General features: G+C 37.1%; 2 protein-coding genes across 9 annotated transcripts in view; one reads left to right on the forward strand and one right to left on the reverse strand.

Annotated features, from left to right (window-relative positions):
* pard3ab (par-3 family cell polarity regulator alpha, b) overlaps window positions 1-15,529 on the reverse strand; it is a 115,610-nt gene that overhangs the window by 89,984 nt on the left and 10,097 nt on the right. For all 8 annotated transcript variants that reach the window (XR_013304145.1, XR_013304146.1, XR_013304147.1 and 5 more), the window contains exon 2: window positions 8,232-8,333. Coding sequence is in view for 5 of the 8 variants with exons in the window: in XM_077614727.1 (XP_077470853.1) it covers window positions 8,232-8,333 (102 nt within the window). In the remaining 3 variants the exon portion in view is untranslated. The remainder of the gene's footprint in view (window positions 1-8,231; window positions 8,334-15,529) is intronic.
* On the forward strand, window positions 10,549-13,497 carry LOC144085453 (uncharacterized). The gene is made up of 2 exons (XM_077614730.1): window positions 10,549-10,909; window positions 12,353-13,497. Exons 1-2 carry the CDS (start codon window positions 10,784-10,786, stop codon window positions 12,530-12,532), a joined length of 306 nt encoding a protein of 101 aa, XP_077470856.1. The 5' UTR covers window positions 10,549-10,783; the 3' UTR covers window positions 12,533-13,497.

The raw sequence follows: 15,529 nt of genomic DNA on the forward strand, positions 1-15,529 counted from the left end.
TTGAAGAAAGGTCTGAGACTGATAAACACTGTTATATATTCTATAATTATCAGTCTCAAAAATCATAAAACGGGCGGCCCGGTGGATGAGGTGTTAGCGCGTTGGCCTCACAGCTCTGGTTTCAAATCTAGGTCAGATCCACCTGTGTGGAGTTTGCATGTTCTCCCCGGGCCTGTGTGGGTTTCCTCCAGGTACTCCAGTTTCCTCCCACATTCCAAAGACATGCATGGTAGGCTGATTGGACACTCTAAATTGCCCCTAGGTATGGGTGTGAGTGCGCATGGTTGTCCGTCTCCTTGTGCCCTGCGATTGGCTGGCCACCAATTCAGGGTGTCCCGCGCCTCTGGCCCGGAGACAGCTGGGATTGGCTGCAGCACCCCTGGCGACCCTATTGAGGAAAACTCGGTTCAGAAAATGAGATGAAGGAGATGAGAGAAAAATCAGAAAACATCCAAGAAGTGGTTATAAAGTGATGACTGAGAAGCCCATTGACTGCTGCCCAACTCAGTGTGATCTTACACTGCACCCTTGTGGTGACCCAATGCAATATCCATACGTAGCTTTACAGGCCAACTGCAGCTTTAAGGAAGCCAATGAACATTTAAAGACAGTTTAAATATTAAGACCTCACATTCACTAATTATGACCAGAATGAGATGGAGTCAATATTATACGTATTATAAAGGATTGTCACTGTTAAAAATAGTATAGTAATAAACCCCCTTGTATTACATTAAAATAATGTTAAAATTATGAAGATAGAAAATAAGTATTTGGGGAATAACAAAACTAACTGCTTTGTTATATACCATTTTTTGGCAATGACAGAGATGAACGTTTTTCTGTAAATCATCAGCGGAGTTGAGGTTGCTGGTATATGAACCCATTACTACATGCCGATGTCTTGCAAAGCAGTGATGTTTTGGGGGACGTTGAACTCCTTCCAAAATTTTTAGACCACTCAAGGAGCTGGTCAGCTGTGACAGGCTCCACCACGCCCTGCGACCCTAGCTACGATAAAGCGGTTCAGAAAATGAGATGAGAACTTAAACAGGTTTGTGGCTAATCAAATACATATTTTCCCCACTTTGTATACACAACAAACACAAATCAGACCATACTGATATTAAAGAAAAATGAATATAATAATAAAAATGTCCAACTCAGTATTAATGGGATTTAACAATCATGCACAACCAGGAACTAAAGGTTTATGCAATTGTTTCTCCATTGCAAATCCTGCTAATAACAAACAGAACACCACATACTTTTGAAAATGAACATGGGGTACAGAGTTCAAATCTGAAAAAATGCGATGGCACCCTAAGACCACAAGAGGGAAGACTTGGACTGCAAAAGTTGAGCTCATGTCAACAACAGAATGATTTCAAGATCCACCTCTATGAGTTTTAACACAATTGACATACAGAATTTTATCACTTTTATCACATCAGACATACTGCAAAACCTTCTCATAGGCAAAGATTAAGGATTTATTTATTAACTTATTTATTACCTATTTATTTGTCTAAAATGTCTTTTCCTGTGTCTGTATTCTCACCCTCTTGCTACTGTGACAATGAAAATTCCCGAATACGGGATGAATAAAGTTATCTAATCTAATTACGATTATGACATGTTGAGAATATAAAAATAACGCGTGTTGAAATTGGCAAAGTGAATATGAGAAAATCTACTGGAAATCCAAACAACGGGATACCCAATTGTTTTGGTTCGGTTTCATCCATATTTAGACTTTAAGGGACAAGCGTGCTTTAAACAAAGCATTCCAAAATAACAAAAAAAAATGATCTGACTCACTTTTAAAGTTGTTTCTCATTCAGATTCACACTTTCAGATCATTGGGGTTTTAATTTGAGGGTTAAGGTTGCATGGGCTGTGCAGATGCGTTAAGGCAATTTTTGGGGGAATGTGGGAGGAAACCGGAGGACCCAGAGAAAGCCCACGCAAGCCCGGGGTGAACATGCAAACTCCACACAGTGAGGACTGACTTGGGATCGAAACCTCGACCCCAGAACTGCGAGGCACACACGCATACACTCATCCAACAGGCCACCCTGACAGAGTTAAATTTCAAAAATTCTGCTTTGGCTACATTTCATCCGTTAATAGAGTTCAAATCTGTCCATCTCGTGTCCATTTACGGTTGTGCCGGGTTTAGTGCGATGTTGTGGGTCTTCATGGGTGCCTGAACTCACCAGTAAAATCTAATTGAGGAAGGACGCAAGGGCGACCAGAGATGGAAATGTGCTAATTGAGCATGACTGGATAAAGCCTATATACACACGTTTTCGCTCTGGATTCTTAATCATTACAGAAGAATGCAGAATAAAAGGAGACTATAAATGAAGAAGTAAAATCACTAGGCAACAGTGCAAGGACAAGGGACAGTCACACATCTACAAGCCACCAGAGTTTATATAAATTTCCCAAGAGGTCTGTCAATAGGAAAACATATCTCAACATGCCATGAAGATTGGTTGTGCAGTCTGAGGAGTTGAAACCTGTTAGTATTGAAAAAGCTTTTCTATCTTATACTAATGTCATTTTTCACAACCAGTGTAAGAAATCTTAACATTTTGTGTGAGATGCCTTTTTTGAGGTATTTCATCGACTGTCTTTCAACAAACAAGTCGAACAGGGCCGTGTTACCTGAAAATCTGGTGGGTTCTGGTTATTCTAGTTATTTTAATTTTATGTTTTATAGTGGCATGAATAATTATTTGCCCCTTAATTTCTTAAAAATGGCAGAGTTCTGGTATCACTTTATGCTACTTTCTTTATGTATACTTTATAGCTGAATACATAAAGGTTAATTTACAATTTGTTTTCATTCATCCATCGGGTATAATTTAGTAGCATGTAAATGGACAAGTTTACCCTGCAATGTCAGATTCAATCTGTAAAAAAATAATAATAATAAAAAAGTCATATTGCCAAGTGAAGCTGGCTTTGGATGCCGATTTTTCATAAAATAATTTTGTGTTCTTTGGATCATAGCGAACTTGCCGGTGGACAACATCCCAAAACTCATGGTGGCGCCACTGATCCAAGATCAAATTTATTCCAAATTTTGCCTTTTGTCGTTTTTTTTTGTGCTTCGGAGTGCTGAGTTGCAATAATAACCACAGAATAACCTACTTCCCAAAAGTAGCTAATGTGGAAAGTAAGAGCAAAAAAGTTATCTATAGCACATTTAGCATATTATGCACCAATCAATCACAACCGAGATGTCCTGCTGTGGCTCAATTTGGCACCCGCTCGTCATCTTGTTCTCGTTAGGGGGCTGCCGAGGGGGAACGCGGGAAGAGGAAGAGGGAGGAAAGCGAACGTGGAAGGAATGAGGTCATCCGACGCTCACCCGCGAGGATCTGAGGGCCGAGGGTGGGTGTGGTTTGCACAGCGATAAGGAGCACGAGCTCGCCGTTAATCCACATGTTCAAGGAACTCACTTTCTCACTTTATTGAGGGGCGAAGGATGCTATGCTGTGGTTTATTAATTGTTTTCTTGCTCAGGCATGTTCCTGGCAGAGGAACACAAACAAAAGCGCAGGCATAGACCCAAAACAATATCTTTGATGATAAGATGAATCCTTGCTATTTAAAAAGGGTTCTGGACCAAGATCGGCAAAAACGAAAGAAGCCAAGTGATGTCTGCCATACTCCCACAAAAAAAGGTGTACACAATTGCATATACTCAAAATTTACAACCAATTTTGTGGTTATTCGTGGTCAAAACTTATCTCCATTAAATTGCTACGGCTATTAAAAAAGGGAGGAGTCTTGCAATTTGCAATTACTAAGTTAAGAGTTCACACAGATCTCTTGCTTCAAACACAAAAGGACCAGACAGAATGGGTCAGAATGCGACCTAGACTACCTGGTAAATCACATTTGCTCAATACGGGAATGTAAACATACACGCAAGACAGGAATAAAGGAGTCGTCATGGGAAACCCCTTAGGGTTGTTTTAACCTTGCGACCTTCCTGTGTGTCTGCTGGTCTACCACGCGTCGCATACTGTACTCAGCTCACACACACCGTAGCACACATCTCATCCATCCAGATGAAATAAATGGGGTCATTTTCAATATAATAACATAATTATTGTGCAAATGTGTAAAACACAAGTAGCATTTTAGTTATGAAATGAGCCCGAACACAGTAAAAACCTGATTTGAAATGTAGAGATTCGCCCACAATATGTTAAAGCCTGACTTTGACTGCCTTAAACAACTTTGATTTCACTAGAGCCATTTTGTCGCAAAGTAGCACAAAGTTGCATGAAGTGGGTAGGTACCGTATTTTCTGGACAATAAGTCGCACATTTTTCATAGTTTGGCCATGACTGCGACTAATACTCAAGTGCGACTTATATATCTGTTTTTTCTCTCTGACCACCGAAAGCCTTTTTTGGATATAATTATCCCCAAAAACTCGAAATGTTACATACACCGGTGCCTATTTAGCCTGTTGTTCTCCGTTTAATTATTTTTACTTTAAAAAATGTTTGTTCTTGGTTTTTCAAATAAAAAATTGCCCTCACTAAAAAAGCGAGCTACACTCAACTGCGACTTTCATGTACTTTTCTTACGCTTTGTTTGGCTAGTGTGACTTAGTCCAGAAAAAAAGTACTTGCCCAATAAGCCAGGGTGTGGCATCACAACATTGAAGATTTGATTTCTTTTTGTTTGCAGAGTGGTTTGACTTCTAAAACAGATTGCATTCAAATCACATCACTGGCAAATTTCAAACAAGATTTTGAATCCTCTTATCAATAAACATTTTGGAAGGGGAAACAAATTTAATTTGGTGGAAGTTCAAATTTATAATTCCGAGCATGAAGTTATTGTTAAATTGATTTATTATTAACGACTAAACAATTACCATGTAGATTTACATTTCCGCTGGTGCAACTATCTAACCTCTTGAAGCTGAGTTTGTTTCTTTTTAATTTTACCATACTCACGCTTGGTTTTATGGCCAATCAAATAAGGGACTGGGATTCACTTTCACTACACTAGATTGGCTCCTATAATGCAGTCCGTAAATAGAATAGTATTGGTAATAATATTGGTCGATAGAAATTAGTGGAAACGTGATCTGTATCAAAATGAAAATAAATTATCTTAAAAGGTCACATTCAAAATTTGCATTAAAAGCCCACAGTTGATAGTAGTACAAGTAATGATTCATTTAATTCAGCATTCTTGTGTTATGCATTCAAACATATGTACAATTTTAAAATTGAATTGCAAAATTTGATTTAAAAAAGATTTTTTTTTGTCAAACGTATGCAGCCTTACTGCAAAATGTGGTGCTCGATGGAAGTTTTCAATATATTTAGTATATTATATTTCAATACATTTCATTTAAATTTTATTTTATTTCAGGAAATGTCAAACTCAAAATACCATAAGGATGACAACTGTTACTTTAGGGCACTAACACTTAGCAAATTTCAAAGGGATTATAATTTAGGGCTAAATTCTAAAATGATGACAAGCTACAGATGCGGAAAACATTCAAAACACTGACAGAGGTCACAAATGGATGATGACCCCTTGGATGGCGGACACAGCTGTACAAACCCCCCTGCAAACAGACACTCAGACGTCATATATTTAAGTCGCAAAGGCGCGCACGACACCTAACACCCACCATGTGGTCATCGGTCCGACTAGAAAAAGGGGCAAGAAAATGTACTTTTAAACAGAAAAGGCCTCGCATAACTTTTCGCCAACATGGCCAAGGAAGGCAGAATGACAGAAAGGTCTTTTAAAAGGATTGACTCCACTTTTCCTGGCAGACTACTGATATGAATACTTTGAAAACATACAGTCCGCTCATCTTCCCCAAACAAGCATGCATGCACGCTTATGTGAGAGAGCTAATAAAAGAGACAGCGGCATTCCTTCCAGACTTTAAAAAGCTTGGCCTGGCGGAATGGATTCTCATGATGAGTCACGGGAGGTGCCAGTAGCTTTGCGGTTGTCCCTGTGCAGTGACGTCGCTTAAAGCGAGGACACCGTTGCTTTTGGACAGCATCTTAACTCAAGCTGTTCGAGTTTCAAGGGGTGTTTCAATTTAAAGATACAACAATTATCAATTAACTCAAAACAGTAACAATGAATGAATTGACAGCTATTTTGGATAATCGTCTATTTAAGTAAAAAATCTAAATCCTCGTAACTTCAGGCAGTCTGCATTAAATATATTCTCAAGAAGGAAAATAGACAAAACAAGGTTGTTTGTCAAATTTCATATATTGGGTTACTTACACATAAAGGGCCTGTTCTTCCTCTTCGTCACATCTACAAAGACGATTTGAAATAAAATGTGGCAAGGTTTATTACCAAAAAGCCTGGTCAAACTCAACTGGGAAATCTGTGTGAAAAGCCCTCACTTGAAGCAGAATGTTACTAAAACTATCTGATAAATTAATTTCACAGAAAAAGTCAAGTGTATGTTGAGGAATTAAAATTTACAAACCCTCAGGTAATTCCCAAAAAATCCAAAATAAAGATCGTCATATAAACCACGCCTATCCAAACAAAAACAAAACAAAAAAATGAAGGTGGCAAGGGCCTTTTCATATTTTTCTGTGAGTTGATATATTAAACAAATCTATTCATAGGCGATTTATGTACTGTATATTAAAACACATCAGTGGTTACTGAATGTGACTGCCAGTGTTTCCCATTAAAATATAGCAACTCCTGCCATAAATAGCAACAGAATCCGATATCCACATCTTGAACAATGAAGAGGCATTCAGTACTATGCTGGCCTTGGCATCATATACAGTGGGGCAAACAAGTATTTAGTCAACCACCAATTGTGCCAGTTATCCTACTTGAAAAGATTAGAGATGCCTGTAATTGTCAACATGGGTAAACCTCAACCATGAGAGACAGAATGTGGAAGAAAAAAAACAGAAAATCACATTGTTGGATTTTTAAAGAATTTATTTGCAAATCATGATAGAAAATAAGTATTTGGTCAATACCAAAAGTTCATCTCAATACTTTGTTATGTACCCTTTTTTTTTGGCAATAACGGAGGCCAAACGTTTTCTGTAACTCTTCACAAGCTTTTCACACACTGTTACTGGTATTTTGGCCCATTCCTCCATGCAGATTGATCTCCTCTGGAGGAGTGATGTTTTGGGGCTGTTGTTGGGCAATACGGACTTTGAACTCCCTCCACAGATTTTCTATGGGGTTGTGATCTGGAGACTCTTTGGTCTTGGCCATAGTGGAGTTTGGAGTGTGAGAGAATGAGGTTGTGGACAGTTGTCTTTTATACCGATAATGAGTTCAAACAGATGCTATTAATACAGGTAACGAGTGGAGACCTCGTTAGACCTAGTTAGAAGTCAGACCTCTTTGACAGCCAGAAATCTTGCTTGTTTGTAGTTGACCAAATACTTATTTTCACTCTAATTTGGAAAAAAAATCTTTAAAAATCAAACAATGTGATTTTGTTTTTCTTCTTGGCTTGTCATCTTCATTTTGCTGGACTTTTTAAAAACTTTTAAGAAAAGTACATATGGCATGGAAATAGTATGTTTTACGGTAATTCAAAGACAGTATGCAGTGATCAGGATTAAAAAAAACTGAAATTTAACTCGAGCCATGGTTTAGTCAGTGTCACACACAATATGGTTTAGCGAAATGTTTTTTCACTTTTTCTCCCAAAATGCTCATTTTCTGTTAAACTAACCTACAGTATATTTCACTGCCAACTGCGACAGAACAGAAATAAGGCATTTTTTTTGTTCTTAAAGCAGATTATCAACACATTCTTTTCATAAGGTTCACATTTATTTAGTCACAGAGCAAAATATTTGGTAGATCCTGGCAAATTAGCTAAAATGATTCAAAAATACCGAAAGTTAAAGAGTTAACAAAACACAACTAAGACAAGCAGACAGTCTGCGTCAGTCTTGGCAAATATGTCACTGGTTTGCGGCACGCGACCGCAAACACACAGGTTCCGCCTCCAGAGTACTTTACAACATCCACGCTGCCTGCCAACCCAATCAACCGCTGCTGCGATTTCAACTTCACGAGCACAAAGAAACAACTCCAAGCATTCTACTGAAAAATAATCTCTGCACCACTGACAGATAGGCTACTAGAGGCGTGCGATGCAAACACATTTTTCTGCTAATCATGCTACAGGCACACTGTCCCGCTGGTCTTACCCGGTCTTTGTCATCCGCGACGTCGCACAATACATCATCCAGATCCAAGATGCCGCCGTCGCCGTGCTCTAGGCGATGCACCTGCAGCCAATAACTGGCATCCTGCAAGGAAAGGACAGCAGCATTCCTTTAAAATAAGCATCTTACAAGGAACATATGACAAAATCCTCAACAAATGCTATTGACATGTACAGTAGCTTCCAGTAGCTTCTACCAGTCTTGCACCTTTTTGTTCAAAATATCAAAATTTGAGACTGTATACAAAACATGAGTACAGGCAAAAAAATTAAGAAATGTCTGAATTGTATTGGGGCCTCCAAGTACTTCAGGTTTGTGAAATAGTAGTACAGTGGTGCCTCTACTTACGAATGTTTCAACATACAAATTATTCAGGTTCCGAAGTGCTTTGATATGTAAATTTATTGTTCCAAGAGATGATAATTTGCCCAAGTAACGCACGTAAAACAGGTATAGAATACACATAATATTTTCTTGTTCGTTGTTGTGGCATCATTTCAATAAATTTCAAGGGTTTATAGTAGCTAGTATTAAAGATTGTGCAACAAATTATGATATTTCAATGTACAATATGCCCCTACTAATGAAAAATCAATTTATGAAAAAACTTCTGGAACCAATTAATTTCATAAGTAGAGATACCACTGTACTCTGGTTCTAATTTGTCAGCTCAAGGTAGGAATTGCACTACAAACTAAAATGTGCTCCACGACACTGCAGATTGTTTGGGAAAACACTGTATTGTTGTTATAAATACTTTTGCTAAGAATATTCCAAAATACTACACAGGTGACTTAAAAAAGTCCAAAATGACTCAAGCTTCACCAAAAAAAAAACAGCAATCTTCTTGTTGCTCCCAGTGTTCATGTGATTCTGATAAATGCTAACAAACTGTAACCTCATTCACAGAGCGAGCCAACAATATTGACCTATCAGAAATGTGACAAATAGATCCGGGATTTTGTTTTTGTCCTTTTAAATGAAACTCAATATTTCAGCTTGCAATCTATGGCATGTAGGTTCCACTTTCAGAAGGGATGGATTAATGGTCAGATCAAGGCATGGGCAGGACATAATTGGCATCGTTGGGCATCCAGATCACATATTAAAAATAGGTGGGAGTAAATGTCACCCAGCTAAAATGCAAAGAGTTGTACAGGCAAACCAAAGGACGATTCAGCTTCTGCATGATGACATATGGATATCCACATGGAGGTCACGGAACAGTTTTCGTGTCAAATACCAACGAGCCCCTCGTCACTTGATATCTCTGGGCTGACTGCAGAATGCCTATGCCAAAACATTTGGTACCACATACACCTCCACTTGACAGAAACACAGTAATATGATGCTGCACAAGTAGTACTACTGCACTCTTGTATGATGAATGGCTACTTTTCACATTTTGTTGTCAAAGTGTAAATTGATGTCTAATTAAAACCCCAATGTTTCACTTTGATTCAATTTTCTTTTCACTGTAATTGTTGTATGATTTTAATGCCTTGTTCCTATACAACCTACTGTGTATAGAGAATTCCAAATTTAATTGCACATCAGTCAAAAAAAAATATTACTATTTAAATACTGTATATCTATTTATGTATTGTATTTGTTTGCGTTTCTGCTGTCTTTGCTAAAATACTAGTTGCTCGAAGATTTATACATCGATGGTAAAAATAAATAAAATGAAATAAAAAAGGACTGAGCAAACCCAGCACCCTACTTTTTAGGGTTCCACAATAAATCCTAGGTCAAATGAATATTGTCCAAATATAAAAGCTGGTAAAAACCTGCTCAATTAAAAATATTTTAATAGATTCTATGTCACCTCTGTAGTGTTTAAGTGGTTACATCGCGTCTGTCACGTCCACCCTTTGTCCGTGGTTCAAGAACATGTTAGTTTAATTTTTAAAAATAAAAACGTGATGGATCACTTGCCATTTCGGCTACAAAAAATGTTAACTGTAAAAAGAGAATCGGACTTTCGCGGCAGCAGTGGGGGGCGTGGCACATTACTTCGGCACGATTGTCAAGAAAAACATACTTTTTAACGATTTTGATACAAGACCATTCCTCCAAATTGAGGTGAATTAGTATTTTAAATATGACAATAGATCGCATAAATGTGAATCCCACGTTTAATAATTAAACGACGCCCGTAGTCATTTAGCAAGATGCTACCAATCTACATGAACTGGTCCTTCGTACTTATCAAATTAAATAATCATTTTTTTTACCAACACGTCCCTTTTTTGCCACATTATAGCCGAGGGAAAAATACATTTTTACAATTAGCCGCTCTTCCGCGGTCGGGGTGTCGTCTTTGACACAAGCTGAGTACGAATGATGACGCGAGAGCTTTTCCAGTAAAAACTCCTTTTATTTATCCACTTCAAAGAACAAGGATGTGACGAAGCGCTGGTACGAATGTCCGCTGCGCTGTTTTTAAAGCTGCGCCAGAGAGACGTTACGAAGAGACGACCAAGAATGTACTCGGTACTGCCTCATTTTAAGCAAAAAATAGAAACCAATAAATGGAGGTGACGTCATACAAACGCGACGAGGCCGATGAGGTCGAATGTCTGGAGCTCGTGCGCCTGTTCAACAATCTTAAATGTTTTGACACCATCTACCTGAACAATGTTCTGATTGACATGGAGGTAACATTATTAATTTTATTAAAATAATAACAGTCCAATATTTCATTCGTGATTTAATATTTTCCAGTGATTTCTACTGAAATATGTCAATGTCTTTATTAATCTGAAATGAGTGCAATGATTGTTAACATTCCTCGGAATTTGAATTATTGGGAAGAAAAAAAAACTGCCTAATACATAAAATGAGGCTCTAAACAAAATTCAAGCACTAGTCTCTGTTGTCACATGTGGTGGGCGTGTCCATTGATACTCTGAAGCATGGCCCAACTGTCAATCAAATTCACCAAATTTTAGATGATACATGACAATATTTGCTCTTTGGACAAAACCATATTTGCCTGTATTACCAAGTAAGCTAGGATTAAAATTTCAATCCATTCAAGGGCCTTAGGTCAATATGAAAAAATATACAGTGCATATAGAGCTGGGCGATATGACAAATTGTTATCATGATAAAAGAAATTCAGTCGATATTGATCATTATCATGATAACTAAAATATTTTTGTTTAAAATTTGAAACTTTAAACTTCTGTGAATAAGGAGAAAAAAAAATTGGATTTAAATATGAAAGTACCTGTTACCTTATGTTATAAGAAAAGAATATGAAATTTGCTGATTTTAATATGAAGTATTTTTGTTGTTCTGTTGCGCAATAAAGATAAGCCAACTCCCTCCTTACACTATGAAAAGGAAAATATAAAACCTGCAGAAATTTTGACAGGCATCTTTATTTTTATATATTTCTTCAAACCAAAAGTTGCTGTGCATTATGAAATAGATAAAATAATCAACTGAAGACATCATCACCATTGGCAGTCAGACTATTTTCAGCCTCACAAAAAGAAACAATTTACCTCACATATGGCCATTTACAAAAAAAAATCAAATCAAAAGGTTGGATGAACTTACCCAATATAGTTTTAGATTTTTGCAACATTTTCAGAACATTTACATAAAATGGGGAACACGTGAGAAAAAAATATTACAGGCTGTCTTCAAATGAGGACAGTGGATTTTGAATAAGGCTTCTCTTTTCAAATAGGTATTTGCGAGGCATTTAAAAAAAAAAAAAAGAAAATGCCAGGAAGAATTAACTTGGATATTTTAATGGGTCAGATCGGTGTTGTCCTGCATCTCTTAATTATATATATATATATATATATATATATATATATATATATATATATATATATATATATATATATAATATATATATATATATTTATATATATATAATTAAATCTTAAAGGTGTTGATATTTCTAAGGATTTGAGGTTACACAAGGTCTCACAGACCTTCAAAGAGATTCATTTAATAATTTATTACTTATAAATTATTTGTAGCACCTCTCAGAGAAGCCTGAGCCACATCATAATTTACAATTTTACCATAGTCACCCAACTGGCACACATTTGTACAAACTAACATGCCTTTTCCCACAGTTTAAAGCATCCCAGAGCATCACAGAGACTGACATTTCAATGTTAGAGTTCCTGCTGGACTACATGGAGGCAAACAACGCTAACCAACCCAATAACTCTGACTCGGACAGCACCGATTCCGGCAGTGACAACTCCATTCTGAGCACTGGTGTTAATGAGCAGGACAGTTTTGGCGACTAGTCGATAAGGACATTGACTTTTTGTTGTTTTCTTTTTCTTTAATTCAAGACTTTTTGATCAGCAGCAGTGCACTTTCTAAGGATCGATCTCTCAGGATCTTAACAACTAATTTAAAGTTGTTGTTTTTTAAGTTTTACTAACTTTTTAATTATAGAAATTGTACCTCACATTTTAGCAAACGAAGTGGAAATATATACATATAGTATATTGTTTTTTTACTTTGCGACTAATGCAAAACAACCACAGCAAACCAGAGCGGTGGAATTCCAGTTCAATTTCAGGCATGGGTGCTTGAGTTTTGTTTTTATATATATATATATAACCTGTTCTCATTGGCATATCTGCCCAATTTTGTTTATCTGTGAATTTGTTATCAAGGGCTGTTTTACCCCTTTACCCTGGGGTCGCGCTGATGACCCCTGAAATTAATATATATCTACCAACTCACTGAAATTCACCTGTATTTAGTTGTGTTAAGGCACACAAAAACCCAGTTAGAAAAAAGGGTGTCTCCTATACATTAGAAAATAGGGCACTCAAATTTGAAGTAGGTTATCTCCAGGTTATCTTCCAATTAAAAAAGTTGGGGGGAAAAAGTGAAACATTTCTGCATTTTATGCTCTACTTGAGAGTTCCATGTGAGGTTAACTTTTTTCCTTCTTGGAAATCTAAATAATTTAAGATTAAGATTGAGGATTAGAAGAGCAGATGGAGGATTCCAAACAAATGTAGACAAAATGTGATTTAAATGTTGAAACTAATTCCATTTGTGGCAAACTGCCATTGATCCTCACCGCAGGTGGTGTGATTTAGCAACAGATTAAAAAACTAACAAGACGCTTTACTAGCACTTAACACGTCTTTTTATTGCCTCAACTCCTCAATGTTAAACATGGAATTTCCTTTTATCTATATTGAATTGAATTGAATGCTTTTATTGTCATTAAACAAGTATAATCAAAGTATCTGTATTGAATGACCTTCTTAACTTGAAATCTGAGGCTCAAAATATAATTTTAAACATTCAGACTTTTTCTGAACCGCTTATACTCACAAGGTTCCCGGGGGATTCTGGAACCTACCTCAGCTGATACCTAGGGACAATTGAGTGTTCAACCAGCCTACGCTACATGTTTTTGAGATGTGGGAGGAAACCGGGGTACCCGGAGAAAAACCCACACAAGACCAGGGAGAAAACAGGACCCACCTGGGTTCGACCCCCAGAACTGTGAGACCTAATTTTAAACATGTCCAAAATAATAAGTTTGGACATTTCCTTATATTTACATTTTTTGTCATATATTATACAATTTTATTAGCAAAGGTTGAGTGACATCGCTTTAAAATCTACAATTTCTGAAATCTGATTTTGAAATTAATAGATTTTCCCTACTATGGAGAAAAATACTATTAACAATTTATTCTAAATAAATACTTCAACATTGTGACCCCTACTCCCATTCGGGATTTGCTGAATGATTTCCGGGCCAACAAAGCTTTGTAACTGTTTTGTACTTTCACATAAATAATAGATTTTTTGGGAAAATGAGAACTTCCTTCTGGAAATTAATGTCCTCCCGAACAACATCAAAACACAGTTCTCAACCGAAAATTTGAGATGAAAAAAAACTGAATCGTCAGAATCAACGTAAGGCATTTATTATTTGACCTTACGTTTTTTTTTTTGCAGAAACACGATCGTTACTAGGCCTCAGTGTACCCAATGAGGTATCCAGTGATTGTCTTTACAAACACAACAAATGACCTTAACCCAGTAGCTCTTTCCCATCCCTTCTGGGGTCATAGCCAATGAACTATACGTGAGTGTTTGTACAATGATGAGAACAGTGTTTTTGAGTTGAACCTGGGCACAAAGCACCCTTTCATTCCCGTAATGTAAATACTAGCAGTAAGAGGAGGGGTGTGTCTTCATATACAGGCATGTGTAGGAGCCCACATGACTCGTGCATAAGTCACCACAACAGTACAAATGTGTTCGAAATATTCCTATCGTAGTTAAATCAAATAAGGAAAGTTGCTTGCAGTAATTAAAAAAATAATAACTACATACTAAAGCTTGATTTTTGTCCAGCAATGAGGCAAAATACATATTCTGATGGTTTCAACTGTAAGAATACCTCTTGGTAAACCTTTGTTTGCAAAAAGACAAGGAGCCATTGCTCAAACTTAAATTAACATTTTCCAAGCATGCCCTCAATTGAAGCCTTCAGTTTATCTCCAACACTCTTAGTAAATTAGAGAGTTAAACTAAACACGAGGAAGGACACAAGCATCCCCACGAGCCACCACAGTATTCCCATTATGGGCGTTTACAGTGGTCCTTCAGTCCACCATCCTGACAGGCTTATGGTCAATTACTAGCTCTGAGTGCTAATGACACCAATAATAAGCGCCGTTGACTGATTCAGGCCAAAGAACTTGTTGATGACTTAACTGTTGCCTTGTGTTTATGGTCAAACCGCAGTCCTCAGGTCACTCAAACCAGCCAAAATGCTTCTCTTGTATACTACGTTTGCAGAAAAATTGAACAACAAAATTAGTTTTGCCATCAATCCCAATAAATGAGGGATCTCTTTATGCCTCTATTAAACTGATCAATTTGTGACCTTTAAAAGAAGAACTTATTTTTGCCCATAAAGATAGCCTGAAAATGACATGGTCCGCTCCGATTCCCAATCGAGTGATCGTATCACAATGGCACAAAAACAACGTGTAAAGAACGGCACCTAAGCACACAGTGAAAAACAATCAGATATAAATACTATATAAGGAAGTTGTGTGTTTGGACCTGCAGTTTAAATCCTTTCAATAATAGTTATGATAAATTATCAAAGCATTGTGTTATCATTTCACCCTTGGTGGATGCCATCGAGAGCCTTTCATACTAAAAGTATTTCACAAACAACACATCACACATAACTACATACTTTTGTATCTGGAGAAAACCTACCAAACCGTCAATCTGAGAACTGTGAG

This window comes from Stigmatopora argus, chromosome 12, assembly GCF_051989625.1.
Source record: "Stigmatopora argus isolate UIUO_Sarg chromosome 12, RoL_Sarg_1.0, whole genome shotgun sequence".
Lineage (NCBI taxonomy): Eukaryota > Metazoa > Chordata > Actinopteri > Syngnathiformes > Syngnathidae > Stigmatopora > Stigmatopora argus.

Bases quoted from the DNA above. Each gene is read 5' to 3' on its own strand.
- LOC144085453 (XM_077614730.1), top strand. From the start codon at position 10,784: ATGGAGGTGACGTCATACAAACGCGACGAGGCCGATGAGGTCGAATGT. The intron at 10,910-12,352 runs GTAACATTATTA...CTTTTCCCACAG, and splicing joins ATGTTCTGATTGACATGGAG to TTTAAAGCATCCCAGAGCAT.